The sequence below is a fragment of the Callithrix jacchus genome, chromosome 2, assembly GCF_049354715.1.
Source record: "Callithrix jacchus isolate 240 chromosome 2, calJac240_pri, whole genome shotgun sequence".
NCBI lineage: Eukaryota > Metazoa > Chordata > Mammalia > Primates > Cebidae > Callithrix > Callithrix jacchus.
This window is the reverse complement of record NC_133503.1, coordinates 32,558,127-32,572,673: the sequence shown is the minus strand read 5'-3', so window position 1 is coordinate 32,572,673 and position 14,547 is coordinate 32,558,127. Positions and strand designations below refer to the sequence as shown.

Here is a 14,547-nt window from a genome sequence, read left to right as displayed (position 1 = left end):
CCCACCTCGGCCTCCCAAAGTGCTGGGATTACAGGCTTGAGCCAAAAATCTTTTTCTGGTGGCTGCATGCGGGCTCCATGGTCACGAGGGATGAGGATTAGACTGGGGTTGTGCTGCCTTCTCAGAGAATCTAAAACCAGCATGCAAAGTACAAAGGTTGGGGGTGAGTGCCATGTGGGTGTGTCAGCCATCCAGTGTGGACCTGCACGGATGCACAGTGTGTTGGAGTCTCTGGACACCTGAAGAGGAGGAGGGACAAAGCAGCGGGTTTCAGGCTGTTAGTTCAGAGTGTAATCTTAAAAAGCCACACCTCAGAGCATTTCCCGGCATGCTGCCCTTCCGCACTCCTCTAAATGACTGCAAAGCTCAGGGCGTCCACATGCATCAAGTCAGAAGTGCTTTGCCATCTCTGACTTTATTTAGTATCCATGGCCCTGAAAGCTGTGGCTGTTAATGTGATTTTGATAAGGGGAGTCTGTGGGGAGGTCAGCCCAGGTCTTTTAACTTCAAAGCCTTTGCTTTTCCCACCACCTGCCCTGTGCGGGCACTAAAACAGGATTACTGACTGCTTCAGACAAAATTTGGGCAGAGAGAAAGCTTGCTGGACTGAGCAAAGCAGTCTCGACTTGATTTAAAAGAAATTTTAAATCAAGAAAAATTTTTTAAAGAAATTTTAAATTACTGATTTAAAAGAAATTTTATTGTATGATGTCAGAATGCATTTAGTGCTCTTTATGTGCCGTTGAGTGGGTGGGTTGAGAGCATGGGCCTTGGAGGCAGCTGACCATCTGACACCCATGCCTCAGTTTCCTCACCTGTAAAGGAGGCAGGGATGGCGCCTACCTCCCAGGCTGCTGTGCAGAGTGAATCAGTATCCCACACATCTGCTGTGACATAGACAGTGGGAATTATTTTGAAAAGGGGTCTTTCAGTCCTTGGGGAGTTGTCTTTTTCTTCTTTGTATACAGAGAGCTGAAGCTCTCACCAGGCTGAACTAGATGGGAAGGTCAGCTCTGCTGCTTTGTAGGGGCTCTGGGGAAGAACCTCTTCCAGGCCCAGTGGACTTGCTGGCTTGACCCTGTCCTTGTGGTGGGGGACTTGCCGGTTGTCAGGAGGGGCCCTGGCTCTAAGAAACCTCCTTCCGTCTGGCCTGTGGCTTCCACCCGGGATCCAGTGAGCCTTGAAGCTTCCTCTCCTTGCAACCTCCCTGACCCCCTTTCTTCCACCTCTCCCTTCTGACTCTTGCCAGGGAAACTTCTCTGCTTTTAGGGTCTCCTGTAATTAGATTAGAGCCTTGACCATCCAGACTCAGCTCTTTATTTTAAGGCCCATGACCCGAATTAAACCTGTAAAGACCTCTCGCCCTGGTCTGGCGTCAGGGTGGATAGCTCTGGGTCCCATCATTCTGCTTCCACATTTCACCCTGAGATAGAGTCCACATGAGGCATATGCTTCTCCTCTGGGCTCAAGTCCCTCCAGCCCAGGGTCTGTATCTCACTCCCTATGGGATTTCCAGGTTCCTGGGGGCTCACATTCATCCCACCCTCAATCGCAGTGTGGGGCAGACAACAGACGTTTATCTGGGGGTTCAGGAAAGGCTGGATTGCAATCTCAGTGGAGTTTGAAAAGATTCTCCAGTGGGTAGGATGGATACAGGTGATGATGGAAGCTCTTTGTGAGTTCTGCAAGGCTTCTTGGAGGGGAGCCCAGGACTCCAGGACAGATCCCCATTGGCCAGGCCTGTCCCCAGCCTCCCTGGCTCCTCTGGCCATACCGGTCCCCAGGCAGAGGGCCTGTGGGTCTGGGCCTGCTGCTCTGTTCTCAGAGTCTTTCTAGGAATACATTTCCTAGGATGTGTATTGACTTTAGGGTGGGGGCAGAGGAGGCAGAGGGCAGAAACGCAGAGGGAATATGAATGTTCTAGATTGAGACCAGGGAGAATGTCTGTGGGATTCTTAGTTTCCCACAGATCAGATAACGTGGGACAGTGATTGTAACTTTTTTTTTTTAGGCAGAGTCTCACTCTGTCATCTAGGCTAAAGTGCAATGTTGCTATTTTGCTTACTGCAACCTCTACTTCCCGGGTTCAAGAGATTCTGGTGCCTGAGCCTCCCAGTAGCTGGGATTACAGGTGCCCACCAACACGCCTGGCTAATTTTGATATTTTTAGTAGAGAAGAGGTTCTGCCAGATTGGCCAGGCGGGTCTCAAATTCCTGACTTCAAGTGATCCATCCGCCTCTGCCTCCCAAAGTGCTGGGATTACAGGCGTGAGCGACAGCACCTGGCCTGATTTGTAATATTTTGAAATTGAAGACCTATTGGTCAACATGGTGAAACCCTGTCTCTACTAAAAATACAAAAAGTAGCCGGGTGTAGTAGCACAGTCTGAGGCAGGAGAATTGCTTGAATCCAGAAGGCGGAGGTTGCAGTGAGCAGAGATCGCGCCACTGCACTTCACTCCAACCTGGGCAATGGAGCGAGACTCCAGTTCAAAAAAAAAAGTTTAATACTAACATTTGGCAATATTTATTCCAAAGTAGTCTAAAGACCTATTACTGCATCTTCCTATTCAATACACATTCAAAAGCTGATTTGGTTTTACTTAAAGCAAATTTGTTTGCAGATCATTTGTAAAATAGTCACATTTTCTAATAAATTCTTAAAACTTTCATTTTTTGTTTGTTTTCTTTCTCATGTTGAGATGGCAGGATACACACACACACACACACACACCCCAACACACACCCCAACAATATTTTCAGATAGGAAAATAATTAAAATATTTACTTCCATAATGGGGATTTGTGGCATATATTATAAGAATGTGGCAGACAGAAGTGGAATCTGGAGCAGGTCTTATTACAATAGAAAGAAAAAGCATTTGAAGTGAGGAAATGATTGTACCAATTGACTTGCTGGTGGTTTCAAATCCTTCTTGGAAATAAAACAAAGGATAACACAGCAGCAATGAAGTTGCCTCCTTCATCCATCTTCCATGGAGTTAGTTTTTTATGAATTACAATAATTTATGAATTGCTTTTTATGAATGACAATAATTGTTGTCTTGGAGAATTTGTTCTTTTAAATCATTTCCAAGTTCTGAAGGACTAAGTTGATCCACAGGGTGATTTGATTCTCTCTTCTTCTTCTTTTTTTTTTTTTTTCAGAGATGGAGTTTCATCATGTTGGCCAGGATGGTCTCGAGGTCTTGATCTCTTGACCTTGTGATCCACCCACCTCGGTCTCCCAAAGTGCTGGGATTATAGGTGCGAGCCCCTGCGCCTGGCCCTCAGGGCGATTCTCTGGCATCCCTCTGCTGAGGGCATTGGCTCTAGTATTTGGCCGCCTTGGTTTACTCGGGGAAGGATGGTTTGCTTCGCGCTGGATGGAACAAGGCTCTCTGAGGAGGGTATGGATGGGCCAGCTGTCCGTTGGCCATCACAGTACAGTGTCCCAGAAAGAAACTCTCCTTCTTGGGTTGGAAACAGCAAATGAAGGGGCAATTCTGGGCTGCTCTTATTCTATCTGAAGTGTTCAGTAACAAAGGATGACACAGCAAAAACGTAGTTGCCTCCTTCTTCCATCTTCCATGGAGTTGGTACAAGATGCCTTTTAGAGCTTGAAGTGTTCATGCCTTGGATGAATTACAGTGATTGTTGTCTTGGAGAATTTGTTCTATTAATCATTTCATAAGTGGTTTCTCTGAAGAACTAAGTCGATCATCATGGGTGATTCTCTAGCATCCCTCTGCTGAGAGTACTGTCTGCACTATAGACCTGCAGCAAAAATGGGTTGAATTTATAGAGTATCTCTTCTGGGCCATGGTCCCCTTTGCCAAAAGTGATTCCATCTGAGTGTCAGTCAACCATTTTGTATGAGCTGATGATTCTGATGTTGTAGAGGAAGCAGCTGTGGTTCAATATGCCCTCAGGGTTGGCTCTGTGGGGAGGGTGCAGGAAGGGGTGAGTGGCCCAGTGGTCATTGAGGGGTTTAGTCAGGGACTCCTGAGACGTTTCAGCATTAAGGGAGAATACCCCCCAAACCCTTTCTGTATTCCTGGCATGTGAAGTACATTAAAGAAGACGTCTTTAAGCATCATCATTAAGAATTATAATTAAGATTTTTCACTTTTCTTTCAGAGCTTTTGCTAATATTGTAAGAAATACTCTCCCAAATTAAGATATTCTTTCTTTCTCTTATTGGCTTTGAGGGCCCTGAGCTTTCTGGTTGGCTTGCACATCTGGGGGCCTGTCTGCCTCTCATCTGCAGCAGCACATCACACCTGGCATGGGTGTCTTTGACTTCTTTTTTTAGATGGAGTCTCACTCTGTCACCCAAGCTGGAGGACAGTGGCCCGATCTCAGCTCATCGCAACCTCCGCCTCCTGGGTTCAATTGATTCTCCTGCCTCAGCCTCCCAATGAGCTGGGATTACAGTCATGCGCCACCACGCCCGGCTTATTTTGTGTTTTTAGTAGAGATGGGGTTTTGCCATGTTGGCCACGCTGATCCTGAACTCCTGACCTCAAGTGATCCACCACCTTGGCTTCCCAAAGTGCTGGGATTACAGGCATGAGCCACCACAGCCGTCTTTGACTTTTAAGGACTGGGCCATGTACTCTCTTCATCGGTTTCTCTGTAGACCCTCTATTTGGGCAGGGGCTAGGCCTCTCAGCCAGTGCACCTGCTGACTTACTGTGAACTAAGAGCATCCCTAAAAGCCTCCTTTTCTTTTCTGGCCAGTTTACCTGAAGTGGAAGCACTGCAAGATGCCAGGCGTGAAGACCCTGTGCAATCTGAAGAAACTTCTGAACCAGCTTCAGAAAGACCATCGGGAGGACATCTACCTGTACATCTCTGGACACCTGAACCCCAACAAGCTCTATTAGACTCCTGAGACAGTCTTACAGCACTGGCCCAATGCCAGACGGCCCTCGGAGCAGCGTGTCTCTGGGGTGGGAGAGCCGCCTGCAGGACAGGTGATGAGGATGAAGGAGGCCCTGGCCCACTTCACTATACACATGGCGCTGGTCCCCAGCGATGCCCAGGACACGTCACTGTTCAGGTACCTGAACCCCCAGGCCTCTCTTTCCCACACTTCAGAGGAGGATCTCCTTCCAATGGAGGCTCTTGTAGAAGGGAAGGAGGAGATGCACAGAGGCTCACCTGGATGGCGCAGGAGGGAAGAACTCCTGCTGCCTGACATGAAGGTGCTGCAATACCAGGAGGCCGGGCTCACAGGCGCCAGGGACCAGCACTGCTGTGTCAGCTCCTACCTGGCTGGGGTCACCAAGGCCGATAGCTACAGGATGTTCCTGTGTTTCCAGAAGGAAGTGCTCGCCAAGCAAGATCTCCTGGGAAATGACTTCACTGGGAGCAAGGTGGCCAAGGGCTATGAGAAAAAGCTGCAGCAGGTGAGTAGGGCAGCCCTGTGGTGCTCTCGGTGCAGCGCTCTCAGTGCATTGCTCTCTGTGCAGTGTTCTCTGTGCAGTGTTCTCGGTGCGGTGTTCTCCTTGCAGTGCTCTCAATGCAGTGCTCTCGGTTCAGTGTTCTTGGTGCAGTGCTCTCCATGCAGTGTTCTTGATGCAGTGTTCTCAGTGCAGTTTTCTCAGTGCAGAGCTCTTGGTGTGGGGACAGGCTCATCCCTGAGGCTTCCCTGCCACGTCCAGGTATAGTGCAGCACTGCCCCCGGTGCCTGAAGCATTAGCACCTTCAGTGGGGACAGATTGGGTAAAATGGAGGAGGAAGCCATCTGGGAACTGGTAAGCTGGGGGAGGCCCATCGCAGACACATTGGAGGCCATGTGGCTGCAACAGTAATTCAGATGTTCATGGGTCAGCCAAGGAGTCTGAGAGAGGGCTTGCCTGCCTGATCATGGAAGAGCAGTGAGGGAAGATGGAGAGCTGATGGGCACTGTCACGCCCTGAAGTATGCCCAGGCAGCATGTGTCTACAGAAGGTGCTGGTGTGAGGGGAAGATCTAGGATGGGCTGCTGACTCAGAGGGGAACAGCTGATGGGAGGCTGTCCATCTCCAAATGGAGGGGATGCACAAGGGAGAAGGAAATAGCAGGTCCCCCAGGAAGCAGCCAGACCTCAGGGTTGGAAGAGCAAAGAGCCTTGGGGGACTGGGGAGGCAGAGATTGAACCTTTGAGGACAGGGAGCAAGAGAGTGAATAAAGAAGAAGAGTTAAAAGGAATCCCAAATGTTGGGTGACCAGGGAAGCAAAGAAGCTCAGCAGCTGGTGGGAGGGATCAGAACTCCTGGGTATGGCCCCCTGTGCCGCCCTGCCCAGTCACCAGGGTGATGGCTGCTGTGTCCTGCCTGACTCCTGAGAAACTTGTTCTGGAAGAAAAATGAAGCTGTCCTAAAATGGGCTGACTCTGTTTTTCCTCCAGGAGCTCCAGAAAATTTGCACGTGCAGCCCTCAGCAGTTCAACAGACTATACGTCTTTGGAAAAGTCTTTGAAGGTATTTGTAAGAGTTCTTTGATATTTGGTGATCTCTTGAAAGAAGTTAAGGTGAGAAACACATATCTTCAGCATAACAGTTGAGAAGCTTGCATGAGGTTCTGTGTACATGAATGATCTCAAGCCTCACAGAAATTCTGCTAGCTATCACGGGCCCCCTTCTACAGATGGGGACCATCATTCGCAGAGACTCGAGTTCATCTGCCTGCAGGCACATAAATTGTACAGGGGCCATGTGGAATCAACACAGTTAGCTCACTTCTTAAGCCCATATTTTCCCACTAAATCTTCCTGGTTATACACAACCTTTTATAAATTATACATCAGTGACAAACTTTTTATTTTAAAAAATTATATTTCAAATAAATTAGTAATTAGTGATTTTAACATTACATGTGTAATTTTATATAAATCCTTATGGAATTACAGGTTTGTTGCAATTTCATGATGAAAGTGACCTTTGGGTGCAGTGGCTCACGCCTGTAATCCCAGCACTCTGAGAGGCTGAGGCAGGTGGATCACTTGAGGTCAGCTGTTCAAAATCAGCCTGGCCAACATGGTGAAACCCCATCTCTACTAAAAATACAAAAATTAGCGAGGAATGGTGGTGCGTGCCTATAATCCCAGCTACTCAGAGGCTGAGTCAGGAGAATCCCTTGAACCCAGGAGATGGAGGCTGCAAATAAAAATAAAGAAAGTGACCCTCATATAGAATCTGAGTTGAGATCATGTTGCTTAAAGATTATGCTATTGTTTAATTTTACTAATGACAAGGAATGCCCAACAATGGAGACCTGGTGGCCTCTTCTCCAGCGCTGCCTCATCACCTGGAGCTCATCCTGGTAGGCCGGTAGGACCGGATTCCACAGACCTTCTGCATGATGGGAGATCATTTGTTGTATGTGTGTCAAGGTGTTTTATGACATTCTGAAGTGATCAATATTTTATATTTTGTTTTATAATATTTTATGATATTCTGGGGTAATTAATAATGCTCAAATATGCTTCAAAGATGGTGTGATTTTATAAATGTGAACAGGTATACCGTTTAACGCATTGTAGGAACATTTTTTTTTTTGAAATTACGTAAATGAACATTCTTAACTTCCATATTATTTATACACATGAAACACTTGCACTGTGGCCTCCCCACGCATGGCCAGTGGACTTTTTGTTTGTTTCTGTACAGGATGAATACAAACTCTACATGGCGACGCTCCTGGAGTCCCAGCCCCCAGTACAGTACGAGGTGACAATCGATTGTGAAGAGTCTGATTGGAGCCTGCTTATTCATGGCTTTGTATTTCACAAGCAGTGGAAACCTTCCTGAATCCCACAAGCCTCATGTGTGCCCCATAATTTAGAATAGCTGATTTTTAAAAATTATGAGTGAGCTTATACTGCCTTAAGAACATTATTGAGGGCCGGGTGCAGTGGCTCAAGCCTGTAATCCCAGCACTTTGGGAGGCCGAGGCGGGTGGATCACGAGGTCAATAGATCAAGACCATCCTGGTCAACATGGTAAAAACCCGTCTCTACTAAAAATACAAAAAAAAATTAGCTGGGCATAGTGGCGCGTGCCTGTAGTCCCAGCTACTCAGGAGGCTGAGGCAGGATAATTGCCTGAACCCAGGAGGCGGAGGCTGCGGTGAGCCGAGATCGTGCCATTGCACTCCAGCCTGAGTAACAAGAAAAAAACTCTGTCTCAAAAAAAAAAAAAAAAAAAGAACATTATTGATAAAGAACTTCACTTTGGATTGGCATAGCATTCTTTATACTCCCAAACAAGCGACATAACTATATATGTATAAATTGGGAATATAAATGGTTCTCTGCCAGTAAGTACCGAAAACCATTGTCCAGTCTTCACCCTGGTGAAAACACTGAGAATGCATTGTGATGGCTAGTGTGCTGTAAGCTGGCTCAAAACCCCATGACCTCTTCTTTTAATGGGTGACAGCATTCCAGGTGTTCTCTCAATGGCTGGGTTAAACTCGTGATTGGTCAAATAAGAAAATATACTGCAGGGATAATTTTATCACTTATAAAACCTAAGAAAATTGAACACCATAGCAAAGATAACTTTGGCATTTTGAATTCAATAAACTTTAAAGATTAATTTTACTTCATAAATTAGGAAAGACGATTGCTTCTTTTGTATATGAAAAAACAAATCACAGCATTAGGAGGAGATGAGTTCTAGTTCGCTCCTTCAACTAAAATCAGACGTAAGCACTGTTTTCTTTGTGCCAAGCCTTTCCGTAACACAGAAGCAGCCTTTGTCTTTACAAGAATGTGAGCGAAGATTCCATTCTACCTTGCTCCTTAGGTTGTGAGGTTGAGTGAGAAAGTGACATACGTCCCTATCTCGGTCAAACGTGAGCATGAAGAAATTCCCAGGCCAGCAGGGCCCTGGATGCCTCTTTCTGTATCTGTGACCCTGGCAGCTCATCCTCTGACGAGGCCGAGATCTCTGTGGCTTCTCATTTGAGCACGACACTGCTTTACATCTGCGGATGGCAATCGCATTCATTTGGCTTCTTATTCCTGTAGAAGAAACGATTGCGGTGCCACTGACAATGTGCCTCCAGGACTTCACCCAGAGTGTCCTTCCCCCGACACAGGCCAACAGGGGAGTTCATTACCATCTTTCCATTTCTTAGAAAAATTAACTCTTAACATACTGATAAACGTATTTTACTGGGAACATCACCAATTGGCCATCCCTCCCTCAATGGCCATCCCTCCCTTCAATCCTCCTGGTTTACCTATTTTTAACTAGGATGTATACGTTAACCCAGGGCACCTTGAAAACGCATTAATGACAAATAGAAAAGGGAGTCCTCCCCTCCTCCCCGTATGATTGTCTCACCTCACGTGTCTGGTCCTGCCTAGGCTCTTCTGGCTCAACTCAAGGGGCTGGAGCAGAGGCCAGTGAAGATGGCAGACGTGGATCTAGCCAGGGAAGAGCTGAGGATGCTCGTGAAAGCCATAAAAGCAGCCCTGGAGTGCAACGACAGGTGAGGCATGAGTGGTGGATCTGATCTACATTTAGATTATTCTGTAATAAGATCTTAAAGCGTTGTGACAAGCCTACCGTTACAATGTTTCCTGGTCTGGCCACTTGCACAGGCCATCGCATATGTGACTAGGATATTCTGCCAAGTATGGCGTTTCCATGGGGAGAGTTTGGGGAAGTTTCTGAAGGAATTTCCTGTCTTTTTTTCGTGGTTCCCTGAAGATTTACCAATAGGGGAGAGGGCTACAGATCTAAGACACCTTTGAATGATCTTATTGGTTTGTAACTTACAAAGCTCTTCTAATATAACCTCCCTGTATTTTTTTCCAGGATCAAATCACAATTGGATAGGGCATACCATTTGTATGATTTTTGAAATGAGATTAAAGGAAACCTATAACATCTAAAATATCTTCAACAGAGCAAAACAGGAAACAAAACCAAAAAACAAAATTTGCCTTCAATGTAACTAGAAGACAGAGAGCTTTGTATTTTGCTCCAGTTTGGTCTTTTTTTTGTTTGAGTTGGAGCCTTGCTCTGTCACCCAGTCTGGAGTGCAGGTGACACTCCATTGCAACCTCCATCTACCAGGTTCAAATGAATCCCCTGCCTCAGCCTCCCAAATACCTGGGATTACAGGTGTGTGCCACCATGGCCAGCTAATTTTTGTATTTTTAGTGCAGATGGGGTTTCAACATGTTGGTCAGGCTGCTCTTGAACTTCTGACCTCAAGTGATCCACTCGGCTCAGCCTCACAAAGTGCTGGGATTACAGGCATGAACTACCGCACCTGCCCTCCAATTTGGTCTTGAGGTCTCTCTCACAAGGGTGACTCTGAACTCTAGCCCTGCCCTAATGGGGCTTCGGGAGGATGGTGGAGGATGCCCTTCATGGGATTCGTTTTCATCTGGCCCTCAGGCTTAATGCCTAAGTGTCCGACCTGTGACCAGATGTCTCTCTCACAAGAAACCCAACTGCACTGGCAGAAGCCCTTGTGGCCATTGTCTGGTGTGTGTCTAGTTTATTCCTACAACGAGAGCCAGTCTCTGGGAGAGCCCTAGCTGGAAAAGGTGAGGTTCAAGTGTGCCTGTCAGGTGAGGGACAGAGGAGGCCACAGAAAAAGCACATCAAATGGCAGATTTGTTACTTACAGATCCCAGAGAAAAGAGGGCAGCATACCTCTCAGGGGTGGCAGGAAGGGGGAACCGCCTGAAACACACTGGCTCCACTGGCAGGTAGGGGAGCAAAAGAGAGTGAGAACCGATGGACCAAGGCCTTTGTTTGGGTCCAGAGCATGACCCAAGCAGCTTTTCCACGGGGAGTTCAGATCAGTGGGTTTAAGGCAAGAAGGCACAAGTGCTGTGGGGTCGCGCTGTGGCTAGAAGTGGTCGCTGGATCACTGCAGCATATGCTCATGGCCCATGCAGGGTGTGGGCCAGGTAGTGACTAATGGCCAGGTAGCCTCTATAGCATGGATACCCAGGACAAAGGGGTGATTCACATCCAGAGCGGGACATAGCAGGATGGTGAGAGATTTTATCATGCTACTTTAAGCAGTGTGCAACTGAAAATTTATGAATTGCTTATTTCTGGAATTTTCCAGTTAATATTTTCATATCATTGTTGACCTTGGGTGACTGAAACCACGGAAAGCAAAACCCAGATAAGGGGGAGGGGGTTACTGTATTTTACAAGGTTCCGGATTAAAGTGCTTCCCCTTCTGTCAGTGCAGCCAAGCATAGGCTTTAATAAATAGTTTTTGTTGTCCATGGTGGGGATATGAGAAAGGAGTTCTGAGTCCTCTGATATTTTGGTTTTCTTTTGTCTTGCAAGACCCTACTGTAGTACACTATAGGAGAATTTTATGTCTGTAAGATTAATGATGGCCATTAGGCCATTATCTTCTAGAAATCTTACAGTTGTGCATTTGATATTTAGGTCTAAGATACACTTTGAGTTATTTTTTTCGTGAAATATATGAGGTTTATGTCTAGATTGATTTTGTTTACATGTGGAAATGCAGTCAATTCAACAATGCTTGTTGAAAAGACTATCCTATCACCACTGAATTGCCTTTGCTCCTTTGTGAAAGATCAGTTGACTTTGTATGTGTCTATTTCTGGGCTTTCTAATCTGTTCATTCATCAAGTTTTCTTTTCTTTCGCCAACACCACACTGTACTGATTACTGCAGCTTTATATTAAACCTTGAAGTTGGGTAGTATCAATCCTCTGATTTTGTCCTTCTCCCATATTGTGTTGGCTTTTTTTTTTTTTTGAGACAGAGTTTTGCCCTGTCTCCCAGGCTGGAGTACAATGGCACAATCTCAGCTCACTGCAGCCTCCACCTCCTGGAGTTCAAGCAATTCTCCTGCCTCAGCCTCCCAAGTAGCTGGGATTACAGGTGCCTGACACCGCACCCAGCTAATTTTTGTAGTTTTTAGTAGAGACGGGGTTTTGCCATGTTGGCCAGGCTAGTCTGGAACTCCCGAACTCAGGTGGTTCATTCACCTTGGCCTCACAGAGTGCTAGGATTACAGGTGTGAGCCATCATGCCCGGCCTGTGTTGGCTATTCTTTATCTTCTGCATTGTTATGTAAACCTTATATCCACTTTATTGACGTCCATCAAGTAACCTGCTAGAATTTTGATTTGGATTGCATTGAATCTAAAGATCAGGTTGGGAAGAACTGATATCTTATCAATACTGAGTCTTCCTGTCCATAATTATAGAATATTTCTCCATTTATTTAGATCTTCTTTGATTTCTGTCCTCAGAGTTTTATAGTTTGTCTCACATAGATATTGTACATATTTTGTTATAATAATTTCATTTTGGGGGGTTGATAGTGTAAATTATATAGTGTTTTAATTTCTAAAGTACACTTGTTCATTGTTATAACAGTAGATAGGAAAGCAATGGATGTTCGCATATTAACTTGTATCCTGCAAACTTGTTATAATTGCTTATTAGTTCTAGCAGGGTGTTTTTTGTTGTTGATTATTTGGGATTTTCTACATACACAATGATGCCGTTTGCAAAAAAAAAAAAAAAAGACAGTTTTATTTGCTTCTTACAAGACTGCAAGCCTGTATATCTTTATTTCCCTTTTTTGTCTTATTGCATTAGTAGGAACTTCTAATACAATGTTGAATAGGAATAGTGAGAGAAGGCAGCCTTGTCAAGTTTCTAATCAGGAGGAATACACCAAGTTTCTCACCATTAAGTACAGTGTTACCAATAAGTATTTTGTTGATGTCCTTTTGCAAGTTTGGCAAGTTCCCCTCTATTCCTGGTTTGCATGAGATTTTTTGTCATGAATTGGTGTTAGATTTTGTCACATACTTTTTCTGCATCTATTGATATTATCTTTTTTTTTTTTTGGTCTTCAGTCTGTTGGTGTGATGGATTAACTGACTTTTTAATGTTGGGCTAGCCTTGCATACCTAGAGTAAATCACATTTGGTCATGACATATAGTTCTTTTTGTACATTGTTGGATTTGTTTTGCTCATACTTTGTTGAGAATTTTTGCATCTTTGTTCATGAGAGAGATTGGTCTGTAGTATTTTTTTTTTGGTAAGGTGTTTGTCTGGTTTTGGTATTAGGGTAATGCTGACCTCATAGAATGAGTTAGGAAGTACTCTTTATGTGTCTAATCTCTAAAAATGGTTGCAGGGAATTGAGATACATTCTATTTAAATTTGAATTCTACCAAATGTTTGGTGCTTTCTGTTTTGGAAGGCTATTAATTACAAATCATTTTATTTAATGGGCATAGGCCTTCTCAGGTTATCCATTTCTCCTCATGTGAGTTTTGGTAGGTTGTGTCTTTCAAGAAATTGGTTCATTTTATCTAAGTTTTCAGATTTGTGGGCATAGACTTGTTTACAATATTCCTTTATTATCCTCTCAATGGTTATTAGATCAGTGGTGATAACCTTTCTTTTATTTCTAGTACTAACAATTTATATCTTCTCTTTTTTTCTTAGTTGGCCTGGCTAGAAGTTTATTAATTTATTGATCCTATCAAAGAAACAGCTTTTTGTTTAATTGGCTTTCTCTACTTATTTCCTGTTCTTAACTTCACTGATTTCTGCTCTATTTTATATTGATTTTCCTCTACTTACTTTGGATACAATTTGCTGGGGTTTTTTTTTTTTTTTCTGGTTTCTTAAGGTGGAAGCTTAGAGCATTGACTTTTAGATCTTCTGAATGTTCTAATATATGCTTTTAATGTGAGAAATTTCCCTTGAAGAATGCCTTGCATTGCATCCCTCGATTTAGACAAATCGTGTTTTCATTTCCATTTAGCTTAAACAATTTTTAAATGTCTCTTAAGACTTCTTAAACTTGATATTTAAAAGCATGTTGTTTAATTTTGAGATATTTCTAGCTATCTTTCTATTATTGATTTCTAGCTTAATTTCTTCATGATCTTAAAGCATGCTTTGTATGATTTCTATTCATTTATATTTGTTAATGTGTGTTTGTGGCCTCAAAAATGGTCTATAAACATGCATGTTCCATGTGAACTTGAAAAGATTGCTGTATTATTCCATTTTCACACTGTTATAAAGATATTACTCAAGGCTGGGTAATTTATAAAAGAAAGAGGTTTAATTGACTCACAGTTCTGAATGGCTGGGGAGGCGTCAGAAAACTTGTTATTATGGTGGAAAGAGAAGCAGGCACCTTCTTCACAAGGCAGCAGGACAGAGAGAAGAGTGAAGGAGGAACTTCCAAACACTCATAAAACCATAGCATCTCATGAGAAATCATTCATATCATGAGAACAGCATATGAGAAATCATCCCCATGATCCAGTCACCTCCCACCTTGTTCCTCCCTTGATACATGGGGATTGCAGTTCAAGATGAGAGATTTGGGTGTGGCCACAGAGACAAACCTTATCAAATGTGTATTCTGCTCTTGTTCTATAAATGTCAATTAGATCCAGTTGATTGATGATGCTGTTCAGTTCAACTATACCTCTACTGATTTTTTTTGACTACTGGATTATCTATAAATTAATGATGGAGGGATGTTGAAGTCTCCAA

At 44.2% G+C, this 14,547-nt stretch overlaps 1 protein-coding gene across 7 annotated transcripts in view; it reads left to right on the top strand.

Moving 5' to 3' along the window:
- The window catches only part of LOC108589567 (uncharacterized protein C6orf118), a 53,794-nt gene that overhangs the window by 20,251 nt on the left and 18,996 nt on the right, over positions 1–14,547 (top strand). The window contains exons 2-7 of one of the 7 annotated variants that reach the window (XR_004738020.3): positions 3,169–3,267; positions 4,744–5,414; positions 6,398–6,470; positions 7,244–7,319; positions 7,659–7,718; positions 9,365–9,489. Coding sequence is in view for 2 of the 7 variants with exons in the window: in XM_054252493.2 (XP_054108468.2) it covers positions 4,983–5,065; positions 5,328–5,414; positions 6,398–6,470; positions 7,659–7,718; positions 9,365–9,489 (428 nt within the window). In the remaining 5 variants the exon portion in view is untranslated. Of the gene's footprint in view, positions 1–3,168; positions 3,411–4,743; positions 5,415–6,397; positions 6,471–7,243; positions 7,368–7,658; positions 7,719–9,022; positions 9,490–14,547 lie in introns of those variants that run through there. The other 6 variants (XR_013530802.1, XR_013530798.1, XR_013530803.1 and 3 more) reach the window with 6 other exon arrangements.